Source organism: Eucalyptus grandis, chromosome 11 (assembly GCF_016545825.1).
Source record: "Eucalyptus grandis isolate ANBG69807.140 chromosome 11, ASM1654582v1, whole genome shotgun sequence".
In the NCBI taxonomy this organism is placed as follows: Eukaryota; Viridiplantae; Streptophyta; class Magnoliopsida; order Myrtales; family Myrtaceae; genus Eucalyptus; species Eucalyptus grandis.
The window spans coordinates 34,004,054-34,026,319 of NC_052622.1; the positions used below are offsets into that span (position 1 = coordinate 34,004,054).

The 22,266-nt window shown below is 39.2% G+C and overlaps 4 protein-coding genes across 8 annotated transcripts; 1 reads left to right on the plus strand and 3 right to left on the minus strand.

Annotated features, from left to right (window-relative positions):
• Positions 1-1,020: 1,020 nt before the first annotated feature.
• Positions 1,021-7,810, minus strand: LOC104426192 (aarF domain-containing kinase 1). 3 transcript variants are annotated; one of them, XM_010039155.3, is made up of 13 exons: positions 7,691-7,810; positions 7,103-7,608; positions 6,872-7,000; positions 6,193-6,387; positions 5,422-5,469; positions 5,221-5,349; positions 4,642-4,766; positions 4,036-4,146; positions 3,314-3,422; positions 2,663-2,781; positions 2,304-2,457; positions 1,649-1,793; positions 1,021-1,366 (listed from the first exon to the last, which is right to left on the minus strand). In XM_010039155.3, the coding sequence occupies exons 2-13, from the start codon at positions 7,226-7,228 to the stop codon at positions 1,296-1,298; spliced, it is 1,461 nt and encodes a 486-aa protein (XP_010037457.1). In that variant the 5' UTR covers positions 7,229-7,608; positions 7,691-7,810; the 3' UTR covers positions 1,021-1,295. The 3 variants fall into 3 exon arrangements, with proteins under 3 accessions (XP_010037457.1, XP_039161570.1, XP_039161571.1); XM_039305636.1 differs by having other exon boundaries at positions 7,103-7,323; positions 7,691-7,777; XM_039305637.1 differs by lacking the exon at positions 7,691-7,810 and having other exon boundaries at positions 6,889-7,000; positions 7,103-7,667.
• Positions 7,811-8,759: 949 nt separating this feature from the next.
• On the minus strand, positions 8,760-12,755 carry LOC104426193 (26S proteasome non-ATPase regulatory subunit 6). Of its 2 annotated transcripts, none has more exons than XM_018865589.2 (9): positions 12,469-12,755; positions 12,250-12,364; positions 11,312-11,402; positions 11,066-11,211; positions 10,762-10,981; positions 10,542-10,650; positions 10,155-10,323; positions 9,841-10,016; positions 8,760-9,168 (listed from the first exon to the last, which is right to left on the minus strand). In XM_018865589.2, the coding sequence occupies exons 1-8, from the start codon at positions 12,602-12,604 to the stop codon at positions 9,842-9,844; spliced, it is 1,161 nt and encodes a 386-aa protein (XP_018721134.2). In that variant the 5' UTR covers positions 12,605-12,755; the 3' UTR covers positions 8,760-9,168; position 9,841. The 2 variants fall into 2 exon arrangements, with proteins under 2 accessions (XP_018721134.2, XP_010037462.2); XM_010039160.3 differs by having other exon boundaries at positions 8,760-9,189.
• Positions 12,756-14,369: 1,614 nt separating this feature from the next.
• On the plus strand, positions 14,370-16,518 carry LOC104426196 (heme chaperone HemW). The gene is made up of 2 exons (XM_010039164.3): positions 14,370-15,286; positions 15,377-16,518. The coding sequence occupies exons 1-2, from the start codon at positions 14,493-14,495 to the stop codon at positions 16,002-16,004; spliced, it is 1,422 nt and encodes a 473-aa protein (XP_010037466.2). The 5' UTR covers positions 14,370-14,492; the 3' UTR covers positions 16,005-16,518.
• LOC104426194 lies at positions 16,488-19,508 on the minus strand. 2 transcript variants are annotated; one of them, XM_010039162.3, is made up of 9 exons: positions 19,356-19,507; positions 19,007-19,032; positions 18,698-18,782; positions 18,377-18,586; positions 17,891-18,013; positions 17,755-17,812; positions 17,603-17,676; positions 17,087-17,175; positions 16,488-16,898 (listed from the first exon to the last, which is right to left on the minus strand). In XM_010039162.3, exons 1-9 carry the CDS (start codon positions 19,455-19,457, stop codon positions 16,841-16,843), a joined length of 825 nt encoding a protein of 274 aa, XP_010037464.2. In that variant the 5' UTR covers positions 19,458-19,507; the 3' UTR covers positions 16,488-16,840. The 2 variants fall into 2 exon arrangements, with proteins under 2 accessions (XP_010037464.2, XP_039160520.1); XM_039304586.1 differs by having other exon boundaries at positions 16,488-17,175; positions 19,356-19,508.
• Between the last annotated feature and the right edge of the window lie 2,758 nt (positions 19,509-22,266).

The following is a 22,266-nucleotide window of genomic DNA, read 5'->3' on the forward strand; positions in this document are numbered from 1 at the left end:
CTTATCTAATAAATAATTATAGGTGCATCTAGTTTAGTTTTCCTAAGGGGTTTTTAGCCTCCAAGGTCCCTTAAATAAATGTTAGAGTATTTGATAAGTATTTAAAAATAGTTTTAAGTTAAATGCTGACATTAAGAATACTGAAAACTCAATATTACACTCACCCAGCTTTTCGAAATAACATTTGAGAAATGCTGAAATTATGATAAAATTAGTTTTTTTCTTCCAAAACTATCCTAACCAATTCTATAGTTTTTCAGTTTTGCCCCTCCTCGTAATTGTTCATTTTCTTCACATGAGGGCAACCATTGACAAAGGACTAGCAAGGGACCAATGAGACCAGATCTGGCCAACGAAGAGCTAATGAGTGGTTGGCTAGGGTTGCGTGACCTAAGCTACCTTTGACAACCACCGCTTGGGTCTCGCGACCTCAAGTGGCAATTGCCTGAGGTCACATGACCCTTCGCAGGTGGGTTTTGACGAAAGATTTGGATCATTTTTTAACAAAAAAAAACATAAAAACACATTCAAAGCCAATTACAAAAGATTTTTTTTGGCCATACAATACTTGAACTTAGAATCCTTTGCAAATTTTTTTTACCAAACACAATTTGCATTTCTTGAAAAGACTTTGACTTTTAATATTTATATTACACCCAAAGCCTATCTATAAAGTTAGACCAAACCCATCCTATGTAAAGTGGCTTTTCCGCCGTGGCCATTAAGATCGGTGATTGGCATTTCCACCGTTGCTTTTCCATTCCGCGCGAATGGTTGGAAAGTGAATTGCGCTAATCCCAATAACTACAAACTCACGAGTCTGATCATTGCCATTAACTAATTATTTTGCCATGCATCGCCATTGGCAACCTTTTTATGTATATAAAACAATATTATCTATATGCAGTTTAGTAGCTCAACAACGGGGCACAAAATATCCGTATGAAAATATAGGAATTAATAGAATTGTAGTTAGTAATATTTACACGAGATATATAACTTTATGTTAAAAATATATATAAAAAAGAAAACGTAAAATTATTATGATGCATTTTGCTATCTGTTAAGAAGAAAGTGCATCATCAAGGCGAAATGAAACTGGAAAAACCGGCCAAGTTCTGTCTGGAAAGAAAATTACAGGATAAAAGAACAGTGCTTATACCCAAAAAAAAAAAAAAAAATGGTGTCTTTTTACACAGGAAAATTAGATAGCATGGACCAAGGTACACCAAAAATTACTGACCCATTAAACCTGTTAATAATCAGTTTCTGATCGAACTCCCTCTTGTAGTTGCTCATCCTCTCCAAAACAATCTCTTCATCAAACTGCGTCTACGGCTTCGGCTTCGAGGCTTAAAATCAGTTCCTAAAAACAAGAAACTTGGACATCGTCAGCTGGGGAACGTCAATACGTGATATATAAATGGGACTCCTGCAAGAACTTTCCTACTTAACCTAAATGCGAACCGAAGTTTAGTTGCATGGAAGTAGAAGATGATGCAGAGAAAACAAGACTGTGCGTGCTTGAAGCATTTCCGAACAAGAAATGAAAAGAAAACGGGGGTGCCGTATCTTCAACCGAAGAAGTTCCCTTTCATCAAACGTGGATTGTCGCATCTCAGGCTAAACAAGGTCATAGAAGTTTTACCTTTTAATCTTCCAGCAGCAATCAAAGCTTCTTCTGCGAAGGGTCGCCACTGGTCAGCACATGAGTAGTTGATTCCGAGACCGACGCTCAGACCTCTTAACAGATGCACTGTCCGAAGGACAGAGAATAGCTCCTCTGGAAAAGCCTACAGTTTCAGACAGTATGTCAGGATACTCAACATCGATAAGCACAAGACGATCTAGCAGATCTACAAACTGAAGTCGAAAAAAGCTTCTTGTTACACGTCAAAGTGATCCTCACATGGTATATCAGTAACTAATGCTTTACTATCAAAGTCCAAAGTAAGAATAGTAAACAAATACACCAGTATAAATTTTAGTGGCTAATCTAAAATTTTAGTGCTTTTCAAAAGTCAGTAAGTCCAAGTAATCTTCCCCTGCATGCCAAAAATATACATGCTTCCCATCTGAATCAAGAATTCGCTTTAATTTCCAGAAAACTAGAGAATGCATGATCAATGAATTTCTAACCCGTGCAGACAAGTAAAGTTCAGAGGAAGATAAGCAGCAGTAAGAGAGGGCCCGCTGATATCATGAGCAGAGGGAGTTTTTGTGCACTATAACCACATCCACTCTTACTAAAGTAATGAACAACTGAAGCAGTAGCAAGGTCGTAAATACATTCGACACACTACCTTAACAGCAATTTTTTTTATAGAAGATTCCTCAGAGAACGGTTGCAGCATCACAACACCAGGAGGCAACTTTGTATCAAACATCGTCTCTGCCAATCTCAACAATTCCTGCTGTTCATTTTGGCAATTGCTTAACGTATCTATGCCCAGCTCCCTAAGAATCAGATGCACAGTTAGATATTATAATGTGAACCCAACTGTACAACTCACATTTTGAGTCTTTGGAAATCTTTAAATTATTGCACTTCTAAGAATTACATTTCCTCCACAAATTCCAGGCTTTGTTTAACCGAACTATACTCTGAAATGTTAAAACAAAGGGATGACAAGACTGAGTATTTAACAGTCAAATATCACACCTGTAGCTCTCAGACACCCTCACAGGGTCACGATTCGCAATAGCAAGAACCATATTAGCATATCCCAGTCTCAGCTTATCTGGGAGATCCTTCACTTGCCCATAGTCCAGCAAGGCCACCTGTAATTAGAAAACATCACAAACTGAACCTGAAAATACTAGTTCACAAAAAGAACATTGAATTTATAAGCTATCAGAAGAGTTTCATCTCTACCATTCTTTATCTTGTAAATCCTATTAAAAAAAGGAGGACAAAATGGTCTTCCACTGAGAAGAGTAGCCCATGATCCACCTATTTGAGCATTTAAATATAGTTGAATTTGAATTAAAGGATGAGAAAACGCAACAAATCAAACTATTGTATTCAGTTCTCCATTCTCTTGAAAGCTATCTTGAACAGAAAAGCTACCTGTTCTTTCATATTGGATTTGCCAGTAAAACTACTGGGAAGAATTTTTGCCTCACCGTACCTAAATCATGACTCACTGTGCTTAGTTATTAAGCCAATGATGCTTAGTGTAGAAAAATACCCATCAACAAGATTGACCAGCAGTCTAGGTAATCACTATATTACACACAGACAAAGTTACACAGGAAAACAAGAATTTATAAAGATCACAGGCAAAAGCAGCATCTGTTAGTGTGCACTTGCCTGTGAACCTTTGCAAATGAGAATATTTCCAGGATGAGGGTCTGCATGGAAGAAGCCACTCTTCAGAATCATTTGACCATATGCTTGTGTCAAACTGCTAAGGATGTTCCTGCATATGAAGCATTCAATAATTGAGAGATAGAAGTGTCTTATTCTTAAAATGAGAAAAATAAAACCCCACATTTGAGAATTAATGATTTTGACATGCTCTCATAAAAAAACTTGTTTTTACACTGAGTGAAATCAACTACATGAATTATCCTATGCTATTCAGATTATTATATAAATCTTATTCATCAAGTCCAATCTTATTCATCAAGTCCAACTACATAATATCTCCTCTCACAGCCTCCATTTATTTTCCCATTCCCACCTCTTTCTCCTCTGGTACCTTCTCTAAGACACTAGCTCCTTTTCACCAGAATCAATTGGCACATTTGAAAATTCTCAATAAATGCTTCCGAACCGTGTTAATTCGTAACTAAAGCCATAGCTATTCAATTTTAAACATCAGAGTAGCATGAATGACAAGAAACCATTGCTCAGCGCAATGCCTAAGCCAGCTAAACTACCAAAAATGTCCAGTTTTCTGGTCCTTGAATCCATCAATGCTTTGAAAAAGTAATAAGCTAATAAGTTGCATCAATTATGAACAATTTGTTTATAAGAACAACAAAAGACATAAACGAAAGCATACTCTCTGGGATAGTTGAGAAGCTTACTGCTTTGCTGCTGCTGCAACTTTGCCATGTGGATTTATTCCTCTTTTTGCAATTTCCTCACCAAGATTCATGATGGGAATTCCATCAATGTATTCCATCACTAAAACCCTCCTACACTAGCATAAAATACAATAATTTGTGAGGTGAAGCTTGTTATATTCTGGGGGTAGCAACAAGTGGGAAGATAACAAGCAAAAGCATGGCTTACGAAAATAAATAATAATGATAATTATACCCGAAGGCATAAAACCTACACATCTAGAAGGAGGTCCTAGAGTTCCGATGCATTGCATCTAAAAGGAGCTCAAGGTGGAAAAGAGGAGCATGACTTATAGGAACCAAATTTCTAGCATGTCAGTAACATTTAATGATGACATAACAAGAAAGAAGGACCAGTCCCCATTTGATGGGATGAGCTCAGGGTCATGTGTAACACTATTGAGCTGCCTCCATTATAAAACTATATCTCAGAAAACTGCAACAAACAACCACCCCCATCCCATCCCCCCCCTTTCAAAAAGAAAAAAGAAAACACTAAAGGAAAGAAAAAAAAAAAAAAAATCCCCATTGCTATTTCATTTCTGTACATGTATAGGCAATACATACCTTGTGACCAGGTTTCTCACGACCCGCGGGACCAATACAGGAGATCTTTTATTATGCTCCAACAGAAAACGTCTAATTCTTTCCATGGCATGAGCCTCCCGCATGAAATCAAACTCGTAACCAATCTTCAGCAGCAAAAATAAAATCCAAAATACTCTGATTAGTCACATGCTTCTCTTATATCTCAATGATTCAGTACTAACACAAACGGGGGAAAAAGAACTCGCCTACTATCATCTACAACATCAAATTTTAAATAAAAAAATAATATAGAAACATTACATGCAACTGCAGTAAATTGCAAGATATTCTGTAGGGTGATAAGAATTGATGGTAATCCAACATGTCAAATTCAGTATATTGAGCATTGACACAATCAAAGCTAGCTTAAGGAATTGTTAGGAGTCTAGAAGCATTCCATTCTGATAATTACACACTAAATTTTCAAGATATAACCGGTTTTCCAATTAATTTTGCAAATATAGAATTTTATGTGGTGAGAACCAAAGCTTTCTTGCCTTTTTTGCTATTAACAAGCTATTGAGACATGATCACCTCAAATATGATTCACACTCACACCTGCTTCTCCATTTCTTTCATAACTGAGTAAAGATCAAATTTAATGTCTGTCTTCTGCATGTACAAAGCAAATGCTTGCAAGTTGCGGATATCTGTCATCATCAGCTCCTGAACTCCAGGATGTTGCACCTATAACACAGCATCAAACTTACAATGGCTTCGTACAAATCAACGTGATGAAGATTTCATATTTCTCATTACCTTCACAACTACATCACTCTTATCGCCTTTCAGTCTGGCCAGATGTACCTAATTTATGCACGAAACAGATCAGTCAGCTCCAAGAACATTGCTTTTAGTAAAGAGCAACTTCTGACATACATCATTATCCCAGTCTCAATCCCGTTACATATCCCAACTCTCAAATGAAAGCATCAAGACATATAAAGACTATTCCATTATGAACAAAGCTCTACTTGAGAAGTAGGATAGAGGAGCTCGTAAAGATTTCAGGCATATGATGAATCAAAGAACCCAGAATCAACATAGTTAACAAAACCAAAGAAAGATCCAGTCTTTTGATTATGGGATAGAGCATCAGGGCAGCACCGTCCGTATTAGAACTTAGAAGTTGAACAGGGTTTCTTTCACCTCTAAATCCCCCAGAGTTTTTGTCAAAGGATAAATGGAAGGAACAAGGGTAATCATAGTCGAATCCATTCACCTAAGCTTAAATTGAACAAGAGTTGAACTAAGTGTCTAGTTATTTACTGCCATTATATTTAACATGCACTACTGGAACTCAGAGTTCATTGATGTTTCTGATCTAGCATCTACAAGAGAACTTTACCAGGTTGTTATTTGTCAAAGTAACTGGAAAATTTCCCATTACAAGTGAAGCTTCTAAATGTACATAACTGTTGCTGGCAATTATTGGAAATTTTCCAATGGAAAATGGATACAGAACCAAAAAGCTTCTAAGCATACATAATCAAGCTTCAAATTAGGAGTATCTATAAGCAGCCTGATTACCTGTGCAATAGAAGCAGAACCAAGAGGATCTATGTCAAATTTTTCGAACATTTCTCCCGGGTTTCTTCCCAACTCTCTCTCCAGCACCAACTGAACAACATCAATAGGTGTCGCAGGAGCGTGATCACATAGTGTAACAAGTCTTCTGACCCATGCAGCTGGGGCCAAGTCGGGCTTCCCGATGATTTGGGCTACCTATGTTGAACCACTAATTCTCAAATTGATAAATTTTTTTATTCATGAAAAGGATCCATGACTAGCTACCCCAATATCAGAAGATGACAGATTACCAGAGAAATGCAATTTTGGCATGAGAGCATGGATGCCCACACAGACATGTATGAGAATGTATATGTGTATACAATCACTTTTCCGAAATATGCAAAAGGACAAGAAATTTACATCCCTCCACTTTGAATTATAGCATTTGCAAGTATTCAATTTACAGTCCGTCCAGGAACCAAGAATCAAACTGAAGCTTGAACTGAATGCAAAGGTACTCGAACAAAAAGAAAGAACCAAGATCCATCTAAAGTGCGAACACGACAAGGATGGTGGCTGGTGCCCATGAACAAAGAACTAAAATCCACTTAAGCATAACATTGCACAAAAGAAATTGGATGCACAGCTAGTAGAGTGAAAACCAGCTTTAAGATTGGGAATCGAAATGCTTAGATACCTTAAGGAAGAACCCACCAAGGTCGGCGCACATAGCATATATCTTGTCAGCCGCAAGTTCGTGTTGCCTCTCCCACATTGCCTCCTGTTTGTGCTTATCCTTCTCAAAACTCGCTCGCACTTGGAAAACCTTCGATAGATAAATGAAGAAAGGGGGATAAAAACCACGCACCCCATGATCCAATCAGCATGCATTTCAAGAGCATAGACAAAAGGGGCGCGAGTTCCCCACCTTGTAACCGGTGTAGATATCAACCGCTCGCACCCAGAACTGGAAGGAACGTTGCCAAGGTCTCAGCTGGGTCGAGAGATTCTCTTGCAAGTCTCTGAGGTCGAAAGGAGGCATTTTTCCAAGCATTCCGAATCGCCCCCACGATCGATCAACAACCCATGTTCCGCCGCGCACCTCTCGTTCGACTTGCCAACTAATCAGAAGACGCGGGTGCGTTGCATCTGCACCAGTGGTTCTTGACGGCTGAGTATAAGTGGGGTGTGGCTGAGAAACCGATAGGTACAGGCTCTCGAGTCAGAATCAAAGCGTGCAAGCTTAAATTTGCTTGGCTTGAAAGGCTTGTGGTCCGAAAAGAAAAAGGATTCCGGGAAAAAAAGCGGTCCCCGGGTACTCTCCTTTCGGCTTTGCCTCTCCTCACCACCCCCACCACGTCACCTCCACACCAGGCCCCTCTTGTTTATCACCCCGTCTCTTTTGGCAGCTTTCCGCCCTGTGATAATTCTTCCCTGAAGTACATGTCGTTACCCTGACAAGGTGGGAGGATAGGGGGGAGGGAAGCCATTGCCGATTCAGGACAAGAAGACTTACGTTGTTCCGGGATGGGGAAGCTGATGCTGCCTCTGGCGTTCGTGCTCCTATTGAGTTGTGCTCGCTTTTCATGGAGATGAGCTACAAGGATGGGCCTTCGACCTCTATATATCCAGATTCCTCCATCTTTAGTATCGGTTTTCCTATGTTTTCAATGACGTAATTTAGTACATGGATCCATTGAATTTAGTCGTGTTAGCCAAGAGACGCAAAGCCAAATCAAATGGAGGCTGACAATGATCATAGTCTTTTGATCCGTATTTGCTTCATGTATGGTGTGTTTGTTGAAGCAACGGAATAATCAATGTATTAATTTTGCAGACTTTCTTGCGGTTGATTTTGATTTGTTCACAATGATTGGCCCATGAAAAATCATTTACGGTCAAAGTAAATATAAATGTTTAAAGTTAGGAAAATGAATTTATTAACCTATTCGTAAAAAATAATTTGTCGAAAAGCGTTTCCCTTTGTTACGAGACTTTTATTGAAACAAACACATAAAGTAATTCATGTCAATTTTGTCCAGCATTTTCTCTACGAGTCCTCTTGACTTTAGCGTCAGAGCTTGTTGTAAAATGAATAATTCGGTGTAAGTCGACAAAGGAATCTCGCGTCTTCTTGGTGCCTGTGGACATCCTATATAAGGCTTGTTAATTAACAGTGGAGATTTCGACCCAAAAAAAAAAAAAAATTTAACGGTGGAGATGACATGTTCCGAAACAGGACGATATCAATTTTGTCCAATCAGGTATTCAAAACAAGAACTTCGGACCCTTTTTTAAAGTGTCAATGCAAGAAGTGGGCTTGGGTACTCAAGCGGCAAAAGAGACTGCCCTATCTGATCGAGAGAAACGATATATTGTACTATTCAGACACTAGCTCAGGAAATTTCGCTGACCAAGTCACTTTTTTTTTTTTTTTTTTTTTTTTTCCATGCTCGTTCATCTAAATCTAGGATCATGAGAATGATTCGATGGTGGGAATATTACTATACCAAGGTCAAAGCCGCCCAAAAACAGCCTGGAACATCCTGCTTCCGCGAAGATGCCGGGTGCATGCGCGCTAACTCTTCTTCTTTAACTCACTTAGAATATAAATAGAATGACCACTACAAGTTAAGCTGGTCCACTTTCCAACATTAGAGGCATCTTCTCCCAAATGATTCTTCCCAAAATAGTGTGTCCCGGGGAGAAGTGACAAATTGCCAAAGGCGTGATGCCAGGAAAAGATATATCCAGCACCAGATTCCGTCCTTCAATAAATGAGATACCGCTCCCCTTCTCTTACAAATCATTTCAGACTAACATCGAAAACATACGGAATCAAGAAATTGTCAACCGTAAGGGGCCCAAAACGATGTTTCATGTCCCCATGCACGAAACTTCCCACGTCCATCCTCTACCCGTCTGCTTCTTTGAAAGACATTTAACGGCCAAAAATCGTACCGGCCAAAAAAAAGCAGTCCAATAACTCTTCAGCTGCACAAGCAGACAACCGTCCTGATAGTCATCAGCCAAGAATAGTAACATGAGATTTTTATACGCTTATGGAAGCCGACAAAAAATCACAATGCTTGTGCAGCAACAAAAAAAATCTTTCTTGATACGACGTCATATACCCAGTTTATAGTTTAGTCACCCTGCCTAATTAGTAAATGATTTTATCATCCTTCATGCCATCACTCAATCTCCAAGTGGTCACAATCAGTGCCCACAACCACTGACTTGAACATCTGAACATTATAAAAGTAACTCCAATTTCAGAAGACCCGAGCAAGGCATCACAATGCTCATGGGAATAATCCAATGAGTATGACGCTTCACATTAAAAGTCAAGGCATAGAAATTATTAGAAAAAAGTAGGGTCCATACTGAAAGAAAAACAAAGCGCTAGTACTATAACCATTTTATTGATCGGATCTATCAAGATCTCTATGTACATATACTAGGGCAACCTCAAGTTTCAATGCAGTGTTCTAACAAACCTCCAAAATTTATTTTAAAGTGAATATAGTATCGGAATCACGTTTACATACCCATACCCTCACTATTTTACTCTTCATTATGATGATCTAGTAATGATATAACCAGCAGACAACATCATATAGTACCGTGTAACATATTTATCCGCTTTGTCAAGTTTGTACATACCTTACAGATCAATAACACGAGAAAGCTTCTGAATCCGATTTAATAAGAAATCTCCTTGCTTTATGGTCGCTTGGTAAAGAGCATTCTTTGCATCTGGTCGGTTGGTTTCGAGAACACCTGCAACTTTATCAATTTTGCAGTGAAGCTTGCCAGCAGCAATAAATTGAGATAGTTCTCTGCAGAAGAGTTGGATCCTTTTAGGGCAGCAGTACACAATTATTTACTCCAAAAGAAAAGCCAAACAAAAACCAAACAAATGTGTAACTGAAAGATCCAAGGTCTGGAAAAAAAAAAAACGCATTTCAATCACTTACAGATCAATAAAATCCACTGTTCCTCCAAATGCTCTTGCCATTGCTTCAATCGTAACACTCTTATAGGATTCCAGGAACTGGGAATAAACGACAGTCCTGACTTCCCTCATGTAATAGCGAAAATGAGGGTGCAAATACCGATCCAATTTTATTTGCTCAGTCAGGCCAGCTTAGCAAAAGGAAACAAAAGAACTGTTAGATGCTCAAATCCAACTGTCAAGTAAATAACGCCCACAATGCAAAGCAATTTCGAATAGCCGGGTCAGTGAGAAAGAACAGGAAAGTATGCCTATCTATCGAGGACATCCATGTTATTTGATCAAAGGAGCATTGTACTATGAAAAACTGATAAGAAAAGGTAGAAAAAAATTGTCGTCACATTCTTACCAAAAGCACAAAAAAAGGATTTGTATTGACAATCATAAAGAGAGTTCAAAAACTCTGAAAGATGGGGGATTTTTCCGATCACCGTCAAGATCTCAGGAGCATCCACAACCTGCCCACAGCATGCTACTTTTAACACTCATGCAGTGATGCAAATTTTTGCCAAAATTCTGATATCAAAAAGGAAAAAGAACAATTCAATTATTGCTGCCAAAGACCAAACCTTCTGCTTCAAGGAAACTCTATCCAAAGACATGATGCCAGTAAGAACAGTGTAGAATACAAAGGTGTCATAAGGGAAGAGCTCATAAGTTGTGAAGGTTGAAATGGAATCCAGAAATAAATTAGCAGCCTTCTTAAAATTTCGTGTCGCCATGCAATACAAGCCTTCGTACACCTTCAAACGGTTTTTCCGTTCCCAATCACCTCCCTCTTCAAATAAGCTGGTAATTTAATAAGCATTTAATCTTTTAGAATTTGACATTAAGAAGCCAGGAAAGGAAAAAACAAATTACATAATGGCTTACCTTTTTGCTTTATCAATGCTTTTGGAAATGAGATCAAAATCCATGTAGAAGAAAGCCAGCTGAAGGGTGTAGAAGACCAAATCCATTTTCTGCCCTACAGCCACTGTTTTACTTTCTGTAACCTTAAGTTGTTCCAGTGCTTTCTCCTATTGCAAAAAGGAGTGATCAGGTGTGAGATTAAACTCCACTTGATATTCACATATGGCCAGCACCTAGCACAAATGACTAGAACTTGCAAAAACTTACCTTGTCACCGATTCGAATGAAAAACAGGGATTTAGCTAAGTGAGCTTCCCTAACTTCACTTTCCCCCAAGTTTTCTTCAGCATCAGTGATCCTGGGAAGAGGTAACTGAAGTGGCTCATTAAACAACCAACATAATGTGTGATGCCGGGCATAACTCGGTGTATTAGATCCAGAACTAAGCCATAATACCATTTCCCTACAGCATTACTCAAATCAATGCATCACCAATCACCATGTGACAATATACTTCCAAACGAATTAAAACAATAAATCAATCACTGCTGATTACATTTCCACAAGAAAACCAATTGTCAAATATCAAATTCTCACATTTGGGCAAGTCACTCATAACAAAACCGCTGCTCCAACTACCATATGTATTTTCTTCAGTCAGATGTTCCATACAGTTAGTTGCACAAATTTTGAAACCAAAAGAAATGAGACAAATAAGCTTGAGCTTTATTAAACTTGAGAACTATCGAAATTGTGCCGGTACCAGAAAAGGCAAGCAAAAGCAGATCTTTTTCACAAGCGCGCCGTAAAAAAATCACAGACTAATCCAAGGAATTGCGTGACACCATCTTTGAGTGAGCTCAAACATCAGGTACTGGCTAAAAACTCATCCATGACATATAGCTCCAGGGAAGTAAAGGGTACACTTTGTTGATTCTAAGGGTAGCTGCACTGTGCATGTACATATCATTGTGTCGTCTCAAAACACTAAGTCGACGTGATGATGGGATTGACGCGGCAAAGGTAAGATAATTACATGATATGTAGGACATGGTAAAAAAAAAAAAAAATTCCTCCGAGAATTCCAATTGAGAAGACGTACATTCCCAGCTCAAGCACTAAGCCAACGCATACATCATTCCCTGCGAACATCCCCATTAATAGGAAGAGAACTCAAAAAGGCAAATCGAAGCTAAAGAACCCACTTCTCATCAAGCTTCTTCAGCTCCTCCCCAATGCGCGCGCGCATCGAATCCAGAAGCCCCCGATCCATCTCCAGGACCGACTCCGCCACCAGGGCCTCGTACAGCGCGACCATATCTAGAGCCACGGCCATACACGGAGCAAACCAGTCAAGAATCAAAACTCGGGAGGCGCGCGACGAAGAGCAGATCCCGGGGCGAATCGAGCGAGGAGGATATTACCGTCGGACTCGATGGAAGCGAGGACCTCCTCCTCGAGGCGGACCCTGTCGATGTCCTGGACGTCCGGGTGCCTGAGGAGGAAGAGCTTGTGGGCGAGGACGAGGTGAGGCTGCTGCGATCCTTCCTCGCCTTCCATTTGCGCTGGATCGGTCGGACGACGAGGCTTTCGAGTTCGCCGGAGTTTTCGCAGAGCCGGAGGTGGGACGGAGCTCGGGGACGGAGGAAAGTGACTTGCAGGGAGTTTTCCTCGTCTCCCCTCGGTCCGACACCTCAAAGGAAGGAATGAGAAATGACTAACTTTTTCCGGGAAAATTTTCAAATAAATACTTCAAATGTACTTGTTTTCTCAAGGATATATTCATTAGAAATCTTAATATTTATTACGAAAGTGTAATTGAATTCTAAAATTTATAAAAAAATATAATTAAATTCCAAAACTTAACAATTAGTTCAATATAGTCCCAAAGTTAATATTGTCCATTTAGATTAACGGAATATGGCAAAGTGATTTTTAAAATATTTTCTCTCTCTTATGTGACGATGACATTGCTTAAATTATAATTTATTTAAACGAAAATATTAATTAAAAAAATAAAATGCATTTAAAAAAAAACTTAACTCCGAGAGCAAGGGTCGATAGGCCCTCGCTTGTCATCAACAAGGGTCGCTAGGCACTTGCTTGGTGTTGACAAGGGTCGCCGACCCTAGTCTAGCCCTCGACGACCGTCGCCAACCCTTTCTGGAGATGGGGGCAACTTCTAGCAATGGGGGCAACCACAGCAAGGGCAGCCACGACCTAGCAACTTTTTTTTTTTCCATTTTTTTAAAAATATTTAGCTTTTTTTAGTTTTTTGTTATTATTTAAATAATATTTAAAGCAAAAAGTGATTAAAAATGCCACATAGGAAAATAAATTAATTTAAAAATGCCATGTCAGTATTTTTCTGTTAGAGAAATTAATGTATAAATTTTAGGACTTAATTGAATCAATTTGACAAATTGTAGGGTTTAATTACACTTTTTATAAAATTTGAGGATTTAGTTGTACTTTCGCAATAAGCTTTATGACTTATGGTGCACATATCTTTTTTCTCGAATAAGAGATTGAAGTGAATATATTTTAAATAATAATTCAAAGTGCTTTCATTTTGTTAAATAAGTGTCTAAAGTAAATTTTGTTTTAAATAAGGGCCTAAGATATCCATATCAATCTCAAAGAAATGCTTGAAATCACTAGTGGGTGAAAGGCAATTTCATCTTTCAAGTTTTTGTAATTGTTTTGCCTTTTTTTCTATCTTTTTCTACTTTTTTTCTTTTCATAAAAGAAAACTCAAAATAAATAAAATAAAACAAACAAAAATACAAGCGAGAATGCCGCTACCTCATCACGAGTGGGGCGGCAATGATGGCCAACAAGGTCATTGGTGCCTACGCAAGGGCCAATGACCCTCGCTAAAAAAAGGGAGAGAGTCATCGCGACCCTCTCCCAGCGCATATGCTTGGCGAAGGCTGTTGCCCTTTCCTTATTCTAGAAGGGTCGCCGTCCCTCGCTTAAGCATGATCATCACCCCAGTAGTGATGGGAGAGCGAGCATGAGTAGTTTGTATTTTTTTAAATCTAGTTTAATCTAAATTATCATAATATTTTGCTAGTTAGCGAGGTTAAGTCCTTATTTGAAATAATTATAATCACACTTCGGGCCTTTTTTTTTTATTGATATGATCACTTCAAGTTAAATGAAGTTCATTTTATATATTTATTTAAAAAAAATGATGACATTTTAGATTCTTATTTGAATTTTTATTTTTATTCTTCATGACAGCTCGATGGGCTTTATTTACTAGTGCACGTTCGTTTTCCAGCCCACCCCATAAGAACTCGTTCCTTGACGTATAAGCCCACAAGCATGTCCGCTCTTCGCACGCGGCGCTAGAGCTGAAGCGCCCGAGCATTTTCGCTTCACCCAGAGCCAGGTTCATCTTCATCGCTCGTGCCCTACCATTTTCTCATCGAAGCTTCAGATCATGCTCAGATCAACGTTCACTTCCATTTTCTTTACATTCCCCACGAGACCCAGAATTCAGAACTCTCTCTTTCGACCCGTTGCCCGCACTTTCGCAGACGCCTCGCCAGGTGTTCGACTAAATGCCGCACTCGCTCTTCCTCCCACAATCCAAGCGGTGCTGGAGCCCCCCAAATCGGCTTACATCCATCTTCCATTCTGCAGAAAGCGCTGCCACTATTGTGACTTCCCCATTGTTGCTCTCGGGTCGTTAAACCAGAGCGAGGATGACCCGCGGATGGTGAATTATATACAACTGCTTGCACGTGAAATCGAGGCAACGAGAGCCGGATTCAAGACCAACCCTCCTCTTGAAACTGTGTTTTTTGGAGGTGGCACTCCGTCTCTGGTGCCGCCGAGGCTTGTTTCTTCAATCTTGGAATTGTTGAGAGTAAAATTCGGGTTGGCGGCGGATGCGGAGGTATCGATGGAGATGGACCCCGGCACTTTCGACGCAAGGAAGATGAATGATTTGATGGAGTTGGGTGTAAATAGAGTGTCATTAGGCGTTCAGGCATTTCAAGAAGAGTTGTTGAAGGCCTGTGGGAGGGCACATGGTGTTGAAGAAGTCCATGAGGCTATTCAAATCGTTAAGTCTTGTGGTGTTGAGAATTGGAGCATGGACCTCATCTCATCTCTCCCTCATCAGACACATGAAATGTGGGAGGAAAGTTTGCATTTGACGATCGAAGCATCCCCTGCTCATGTCTCTGTCTATGACTTGCAAGTGGAACAAGGCACGAAATTTGGAAGACTGTAAGTTACCCAAGCATAGAGTCGCGCATGAAGGCTGTAGCTTTTAGTGATTCGAATAAGTTTGAAGCTGATTGTTGAATGTGGCTGCAGGTACTCACCAGGGGAATTTCCTCTGCCTTCGGATTCACAATCTGCGGACTTCTACAGAACAGCATCAAGGATACTATCTAATGCAAGCTACAACCACTATGAGATCAGCAGCTACGGCCGAGATGGATTTGAGTGCAAGCACAATCTTACATACTGGAAGAACTCGCCTTTTTATGCTTTTGGCCTTGGCTCTGCTAGTTATGTTAAGGGATTGAGGTTTTCAAGACCAAGGAGGATGAATGAATACATGGATTATGTGAAGAAGTTGGAGGAGGGAATGAAAGACTCGTGTGGAGATGATCATGTTGAAGCTGATGATTTGGCCATGGATGTTGTGATGCTCTCTCTGAGAACAGCAAGAGGTTTGGACTTGAGATCATTCAGGGAATCATTTGGCGACTCCCTTCTTCTCTCTCTTTGCATGGTTTATGAACCTTACTTAGATAGTGGGCACATGATTTTCATGGACGAGAACCGCAAAGTCATTCCTGCCAGGGAATTGAACACCCTGCTAATGGACACAGGCAACATCACAAGAAGATTGGCTTATATGAGGCTCAGCGATCCAGATGGTTTTCTTTTGTCAAATGAACTCATCTCGCTTGCATTTGGGGTCATAACTCCATAAAACTGTGATTGGCTTAAGATATGCATATGCCTCAACCCCGACTGCCCAACTAATCGGCCTGCCTGCTGCTGGGAAATGAGAAGATTGCTTTGGTTGCATTTGCTGGTGAATGCGAATTAAGAAATAGTCTCACTAATCAGCATGAAAGCGGATTGCCCTTTAGGTAATAATCAATACAGAAATGCTGTCCATCTTTACATGAATGATGGAACATACAGAGCTTATGAAGCTATCTATTAAAGAACAGAGAACCAATTGGGAAGATCAAGAGCTAGAACCAAGAGATATGCAGCAGACTCATCAACTTCACACCATGACTCTAAACATCATAGGACGACGTTGCACCAAAAGGATCCAGGAGGTGTTGCCTGATGCCTAGACCAGAACAAGGCAGGAGAAGAAACATTTCTGAAATTTTTTTGCTGTAATATAAAACTAGACTCCAGAGTCATTATTTCAGGATGGAAATGTTTCGAAGCATGGTGGGTGAAAATTGCACAACTGCTTTCATCTAGTCTAATACAGATTCTGTCGAGCAAAACAATACATATTTACAAGGTATTATAACAGATATCATAAAGCCACACTGAGCATATCTGCCAAAATGTGGAATTTATAAAAAACCAGACTCCAGTTAACAGGAGAGAGTCTACTTCTTTTGGCCCAAGAAGATTTAGACCTCATCGAGTGGGTTCAAAAGCAACTGCCAAGTTTCGAATTGCATGCTGCCATATTCTACCCTTGGCTGGGCCATGTCGTCTCACTTTCTTAATGATGTAGCTATTGTGTGCCTAATTGACTGTCGAATCAAACCAAAAACCTTCAGCTCGCGCCACTTAAGAAGGCTTTGTTCTCTTTTTTATGCGTTTAAGTTCTTGTTTTCCTGTCATGTCCCTACAAAACAGGAAACGAGAATTCTTATTCCCATATGGTAACTGAAAAACTGAAAGGCAGCCAGCAAAATTGCCAAAATATATTGGAAAACGGGAGTTTGTAACCCACAATTAGTTGGGATATCAAGCTGCCTCATGTTTTTAAGCAAAAATGAGTCCACCAAAATTAAAGAGGGGGAGAAATGGTACCTCTGATGTAAAAATACAATGAGATAGATAAAAGGAAGGAGCATCAGCGTCAATATTGAAGTTGCCAGATACAGTATATTAGGTAGCTTCTGCAGATGAGAAGAAATTTCAGAACCGCACCATCCTTGGACAACAAAAATCACCATCATGTGTGTTTGGAATGACTTTTGCATTCAAGAGTTTGAGATTCGACCTTTATGTGATCTCAAACACCTCCTATAAGCACACAAATATTGATGTCTAACATCATGTAAATCTTTCCATTACTCCTCTTATTTTAAGGGAAAAGTTAGAAGGTACTTTTTTACATACAAGCATATAGCCTCTAGTGCCAATTGAGAGGCTTGGGTGGGGACAATAACCCACAACCATTTTTATCCAAATCAAAGAAAGATATAGGAAGAGGAACAGGGTTTACTACTTCTGCCAGGCTACTAGTGACATTAGGTTTGGCAACTGCAATGTGGGCTTTACATCACAAGCTAATATTTAATATCAAAAGAAAACAATCCATACCAGTCCTCCTCTTGGAAAAGGCTTTTTCTTTTCAGAGCAAGTGTGAGCATCGCAAAATTGGTGCAGAAACAATTCTAGCAATGCAGCACATTATTATGGTTAGAAACACAAATAGTGTTCTTGGAATAATTAAAGAACTACACGAATATTACCATGAAGTCGGCTTGCCGAAAGACCTTGATTTACAGGAAAACAGGTATCAGCAAGACTCTGCCAACAAGAAAGACTTTTAAAAAGATGGCAGAAAAGTGAATATATGATATGGGAGTTGCAGGATTGCAGGTATACCTCGCATAGGTGGCGGTTCCTGGCGGCGGCAGCAGGATTGCACTTAGTCTTTTGTGACTTTGAATTGATTACAAAATCACAATGCAATGCGCCACATAGATCAGCCAAACATATGTTACGACTCTGGTTCAATTGAGACATATGAGAGTACAAAACAAAATTTCTAAAACAAAGGTTGTAACTTCAAATTTTAGTAGAGACTTCTCAATTCAAGGACCAGAAACAAGCAAAAGTATTACTTCCTATTAATATGCATATACTACATCTACAATGACCACCTTCCCTCTTGCAAAAGACATATCTATTCATCACAGGCCACCAAGAGGAATCAGAGGCAATTGCCATCTGAAAGAAATGATTGCGAGGTCTTAGTTTACATTGATTACTATATCATAAAATTTTCAACATGTGATAAAACATTTAGTAGCACTTACTATCTAATAAAACCCCCAATCACTTAAGGACAAGGAATAAGGATTTACATACGACATTCAGAAGGTTGTGGTGCCTGTTATCAAAATGCTGATCAAGAAACCTCTCAGCACGAAAGCTTTTCTTACAGTATCCACAGCGCCACTCATTTATGTCGACATGAATTTTATGCTCCTCTTGATCTTGGAACATGTCGTTATCAGGGTGAAGCTTACACGGACTTGACATCTGAAAGTTTTCTCGTTTGACAAACGGCATCAAATACTACACAAGCCAAACACCATGTACACGAAACATTAGGAAAAGAAAATGACCTTTCCATGTACAATGATCAAAAGATGGGGTTCAGGGAAAGGAAAGATAAGTTGCTGTTACCTCCTCAATGATTTGCCGCGCCACCCGACTTCTTTCTCTAGAACAATGTACTTCATGAGGACGCTCTTGTTCTTGCTTAAGATTTCTAATGATCAAGCACTGGGAATGTTAGATTGCCAGCACTACTAAATTTGCAATATCTACTAACCATGATAGTCCAACTATGAGGAATAACATAAGTTATGGAGGACTTCAACATTAATCTTGAAGCATTGCAAGCGACCTCCATTCGATCCTATTGCTCGCGATCCTTAATGGTAAAAATAAGACATCACCATTCAGGCTGATCTGGTAAAGAGGCGAGATTACCTTGCAGCTGCAGACTTCGTCAAGTCCTATGAATACGAAACGCTTCCATCAATTCACCCAGAAATTAACAAGAATAAGCTCAAATTGCAAACTTTCTCATGAAAGAATTAACAAGACAGAGAATTACATAGGTTATCGAAAAGGACACCATCAAGTGTTGTTGGGAGAGGAACTAACACAAATTAAACTATACCACGCAGGTCCCTTAAGGTCAGGACGACATCGTCCGCTCGAACAAACGTCAACCACGAATATCACAAGCTCAACAGTTCTTCTAGTTACGAAGATACATACATACATACATATATATATAGAGAGAGAGAGAGAGTGGTAGAAGTCAAAGACTGACGTGGTTGATTTCAGCTGGAGATGCAGAGGAGACCGTGAACTGGAGCCCTAGGAAGATCGCGACGAAGAAGACGACCGGAGCGGTCGCCGGAAATCTTTCCATTCTCCTTGCAGATCGAATAGAACGGAACTTCGTCGACCGGAGTTTTCCGGAAATGGAATGGGCGTTCAAATTATGGGCCCAACCTTGGCCCAAAATTCGTGGGGGCTTAGTTTTCTTTCATAAAAAGCCCAAAACGGAGAGCCGTTTTTGATTCTTGACAAAGCCTAACAAAAACAAATGACATGCTCTGGGGTTTTTTTTTATGGATACGATGTCGCCCTCTCGAAACGCCTGAAAATTTCCATGTCGTACAAGGCAACAGCCTTGCGCGGTTCGATCGATATACTAAATTATATTCCGATGTGAGAAATTTATCAATGCCTAACTTATTCTACTAGAGTCGAATAATGAATATTACTTCTAAACACCAGCAGATTAGATTTGATATGAATGGCATTAAGTGAGAGTGCAATCGAAGTATGGAAAATATACTCTTGCATCTTTTTAGCTCCCATCTATCGTCATGTAGTTCTCACCAAGCATAGAAAAGGAAAGAAAATTGTCTATGGAATAGCGATTGTAAAAGAACTCCAATTCTTACTTTATCCGACAAGGATAGCGATGGTAGAAAAACTCTAATTCTAACTTTGTTTGACGAGTGAATTCAAGTGTTAGGTATGCATAAATTCAAAGACAAAGTAAAACTATAATGTAATTGGGTGTAGTCAAGGGCCGATTCGTACTTTTGTCTCCTTATTCTTTCTACATGCTAAGGTTGTAGAAACTGACAAAAACAAAGTTAAAGCAAAAGGCAAAATGTAAGGATAATTGTGGCCTATATATTATTATTAATTGATGGTTTAATAATTATTTGAATGTTATAAAAGAAATATTCGATATTTATGAAAAGATATAACTTTTATGCACAGGTGTGATGTTTATGAAAATGTGTTACTCTTACGAAAATAGTATATGTTTTGATGGAATGCACCAATTGATGGCATACATAAAAAGAGTTTTAGTCCTCTCTCTATTTAAGACAATGAAATGTTATATTTTATCATCCATTACATAAGTCACATTAAGACTAATACGGGTTAAAGGATATAAATCGAATTTATCCATTTTCTCGTCTTTCTATACCAATCATTTTTTCAAAATTATTGTTATAAATAAAGGTATGTCTTCATCCCTCCTATCATAAATAGATTATGAGGATCTAAAATTTTATGATTTTGACATAAGCAAAAGTTCAACATGTGATTGTAAGTATACATTCAAAAAGAGTATGAGGCATGACGTTGTTTCGCTACTCAAAACACCAAACCGGAGGAGCGTCACGACCCTTTTCATGCCTCGGCTCTCAATTGGAGCCAAGGAAACATCTCAGCTCAAGTGTCGAGGAGGTCTTATCTTGATCAGATGACCAAATGATGGCACCATTACCATTAGGCTCTAAAACCCTCCCGCCGATCCTAACGAATCTTTTTAGGACTAATAAACAAATTTTGGCGTGCCCTCATATAACAAAACTTTACCAGTCTCTCTGCTTTAGCTGAAAATCCAAGTTTTCCTGCATCCTTTGAAACTCTAAACAAATCTCCAAGTGGGTTCAGCTTTTGAGAAGGGGGAGCTCTGGATTGCCGAACCTAAAAAACGGAAAAGCTGCACTTTTGGCTCACCGACCCCCAAAAAAAAAAAAAAAAAAAAAAAAAACCCTCTTGTCTCTCCCCCAAAATGTTCTTGATCTATAATTATGTACACACTGCATCAAAAGTCGTAATTTGTGCATATTTGATTGGTCAATAAATGTCCAAAAAAAGAAAAAGAAAAAGAGAAATCCTATGAAAGAATCACTAGCCATGGGACCTGCACGGTCCAAACCTTTGAGAACGCCTACACGTCACTGAAAGAGAGAGGAAATGCTATATCATCATTTCTGGAATTATACGTGGACCGTGCGAAACACGGTGGTTCCTTGCGATGAGATTGCTGCTGAAAATGTGGGCAACTTCTTTTAATCGTTTCGATAGTGTACTTAGGAAAGTATCTTGAACGTATCAATTTGCCCTGAAGTGCATAAATTGCGGCGCCACCCGTCGGACAAATTCATGAAATACCAAGCGGTCTTCTTTGGGTATACCTAACTAGCTTATCGACAATCCATTTTGTGCAGGGACATGCCTGTGTTTATCCATGGTCGATTCTTATGCTGCGATCATTGGCCGACACGGAAATCCCGGGTTGGGGAGAGGCGAGGTAGATACCTCATTTAAGGACACGATATTTTGGAATTTCATAGAAAGTATCATAGATTATATGACTATATGTTCTCGTGAAATTGGTTCGAGTACGAAGGATTATAATATTCGATGTTTCAGAACAATCATTACTCAGTTCCCCTATATTTCCTTACTTTTGTTTTTTTTAGTTAGTCTGCTTTTGACATTCACATCGCTTGGGGTATCCCTCAAAAGTTGAACCCACTGTTGTAAAGCTTCAAGACGCACCTATAAATTTAAATTCGATTAGGCATATGCCGGAATTAATATAAGCGGCTACTTTTTTGAACATTCCTCATACAAAGTTGGCGGACAATATAAGGAAAAAAAAAATATGTGTGTGACTATATATAGATAAAACACTCCCTATTTCTTTGTCTCTTGACAAAAACACCAAGGTTTCTTCCTGATTTTTTTCACAGCTGCAGCATCTAGCTAAGGCTTGGAATCCTCGAACAAAAAGGAATCTAGGGTTTTATCCGTGACACTTGTAATCTAAAAAGAATTTGTTAGATATTTCAATAGTTTTGAAATATCGTAAACTACTGATTTTTGTAATGATTTTTTATCGTTATCAATTTGTAATG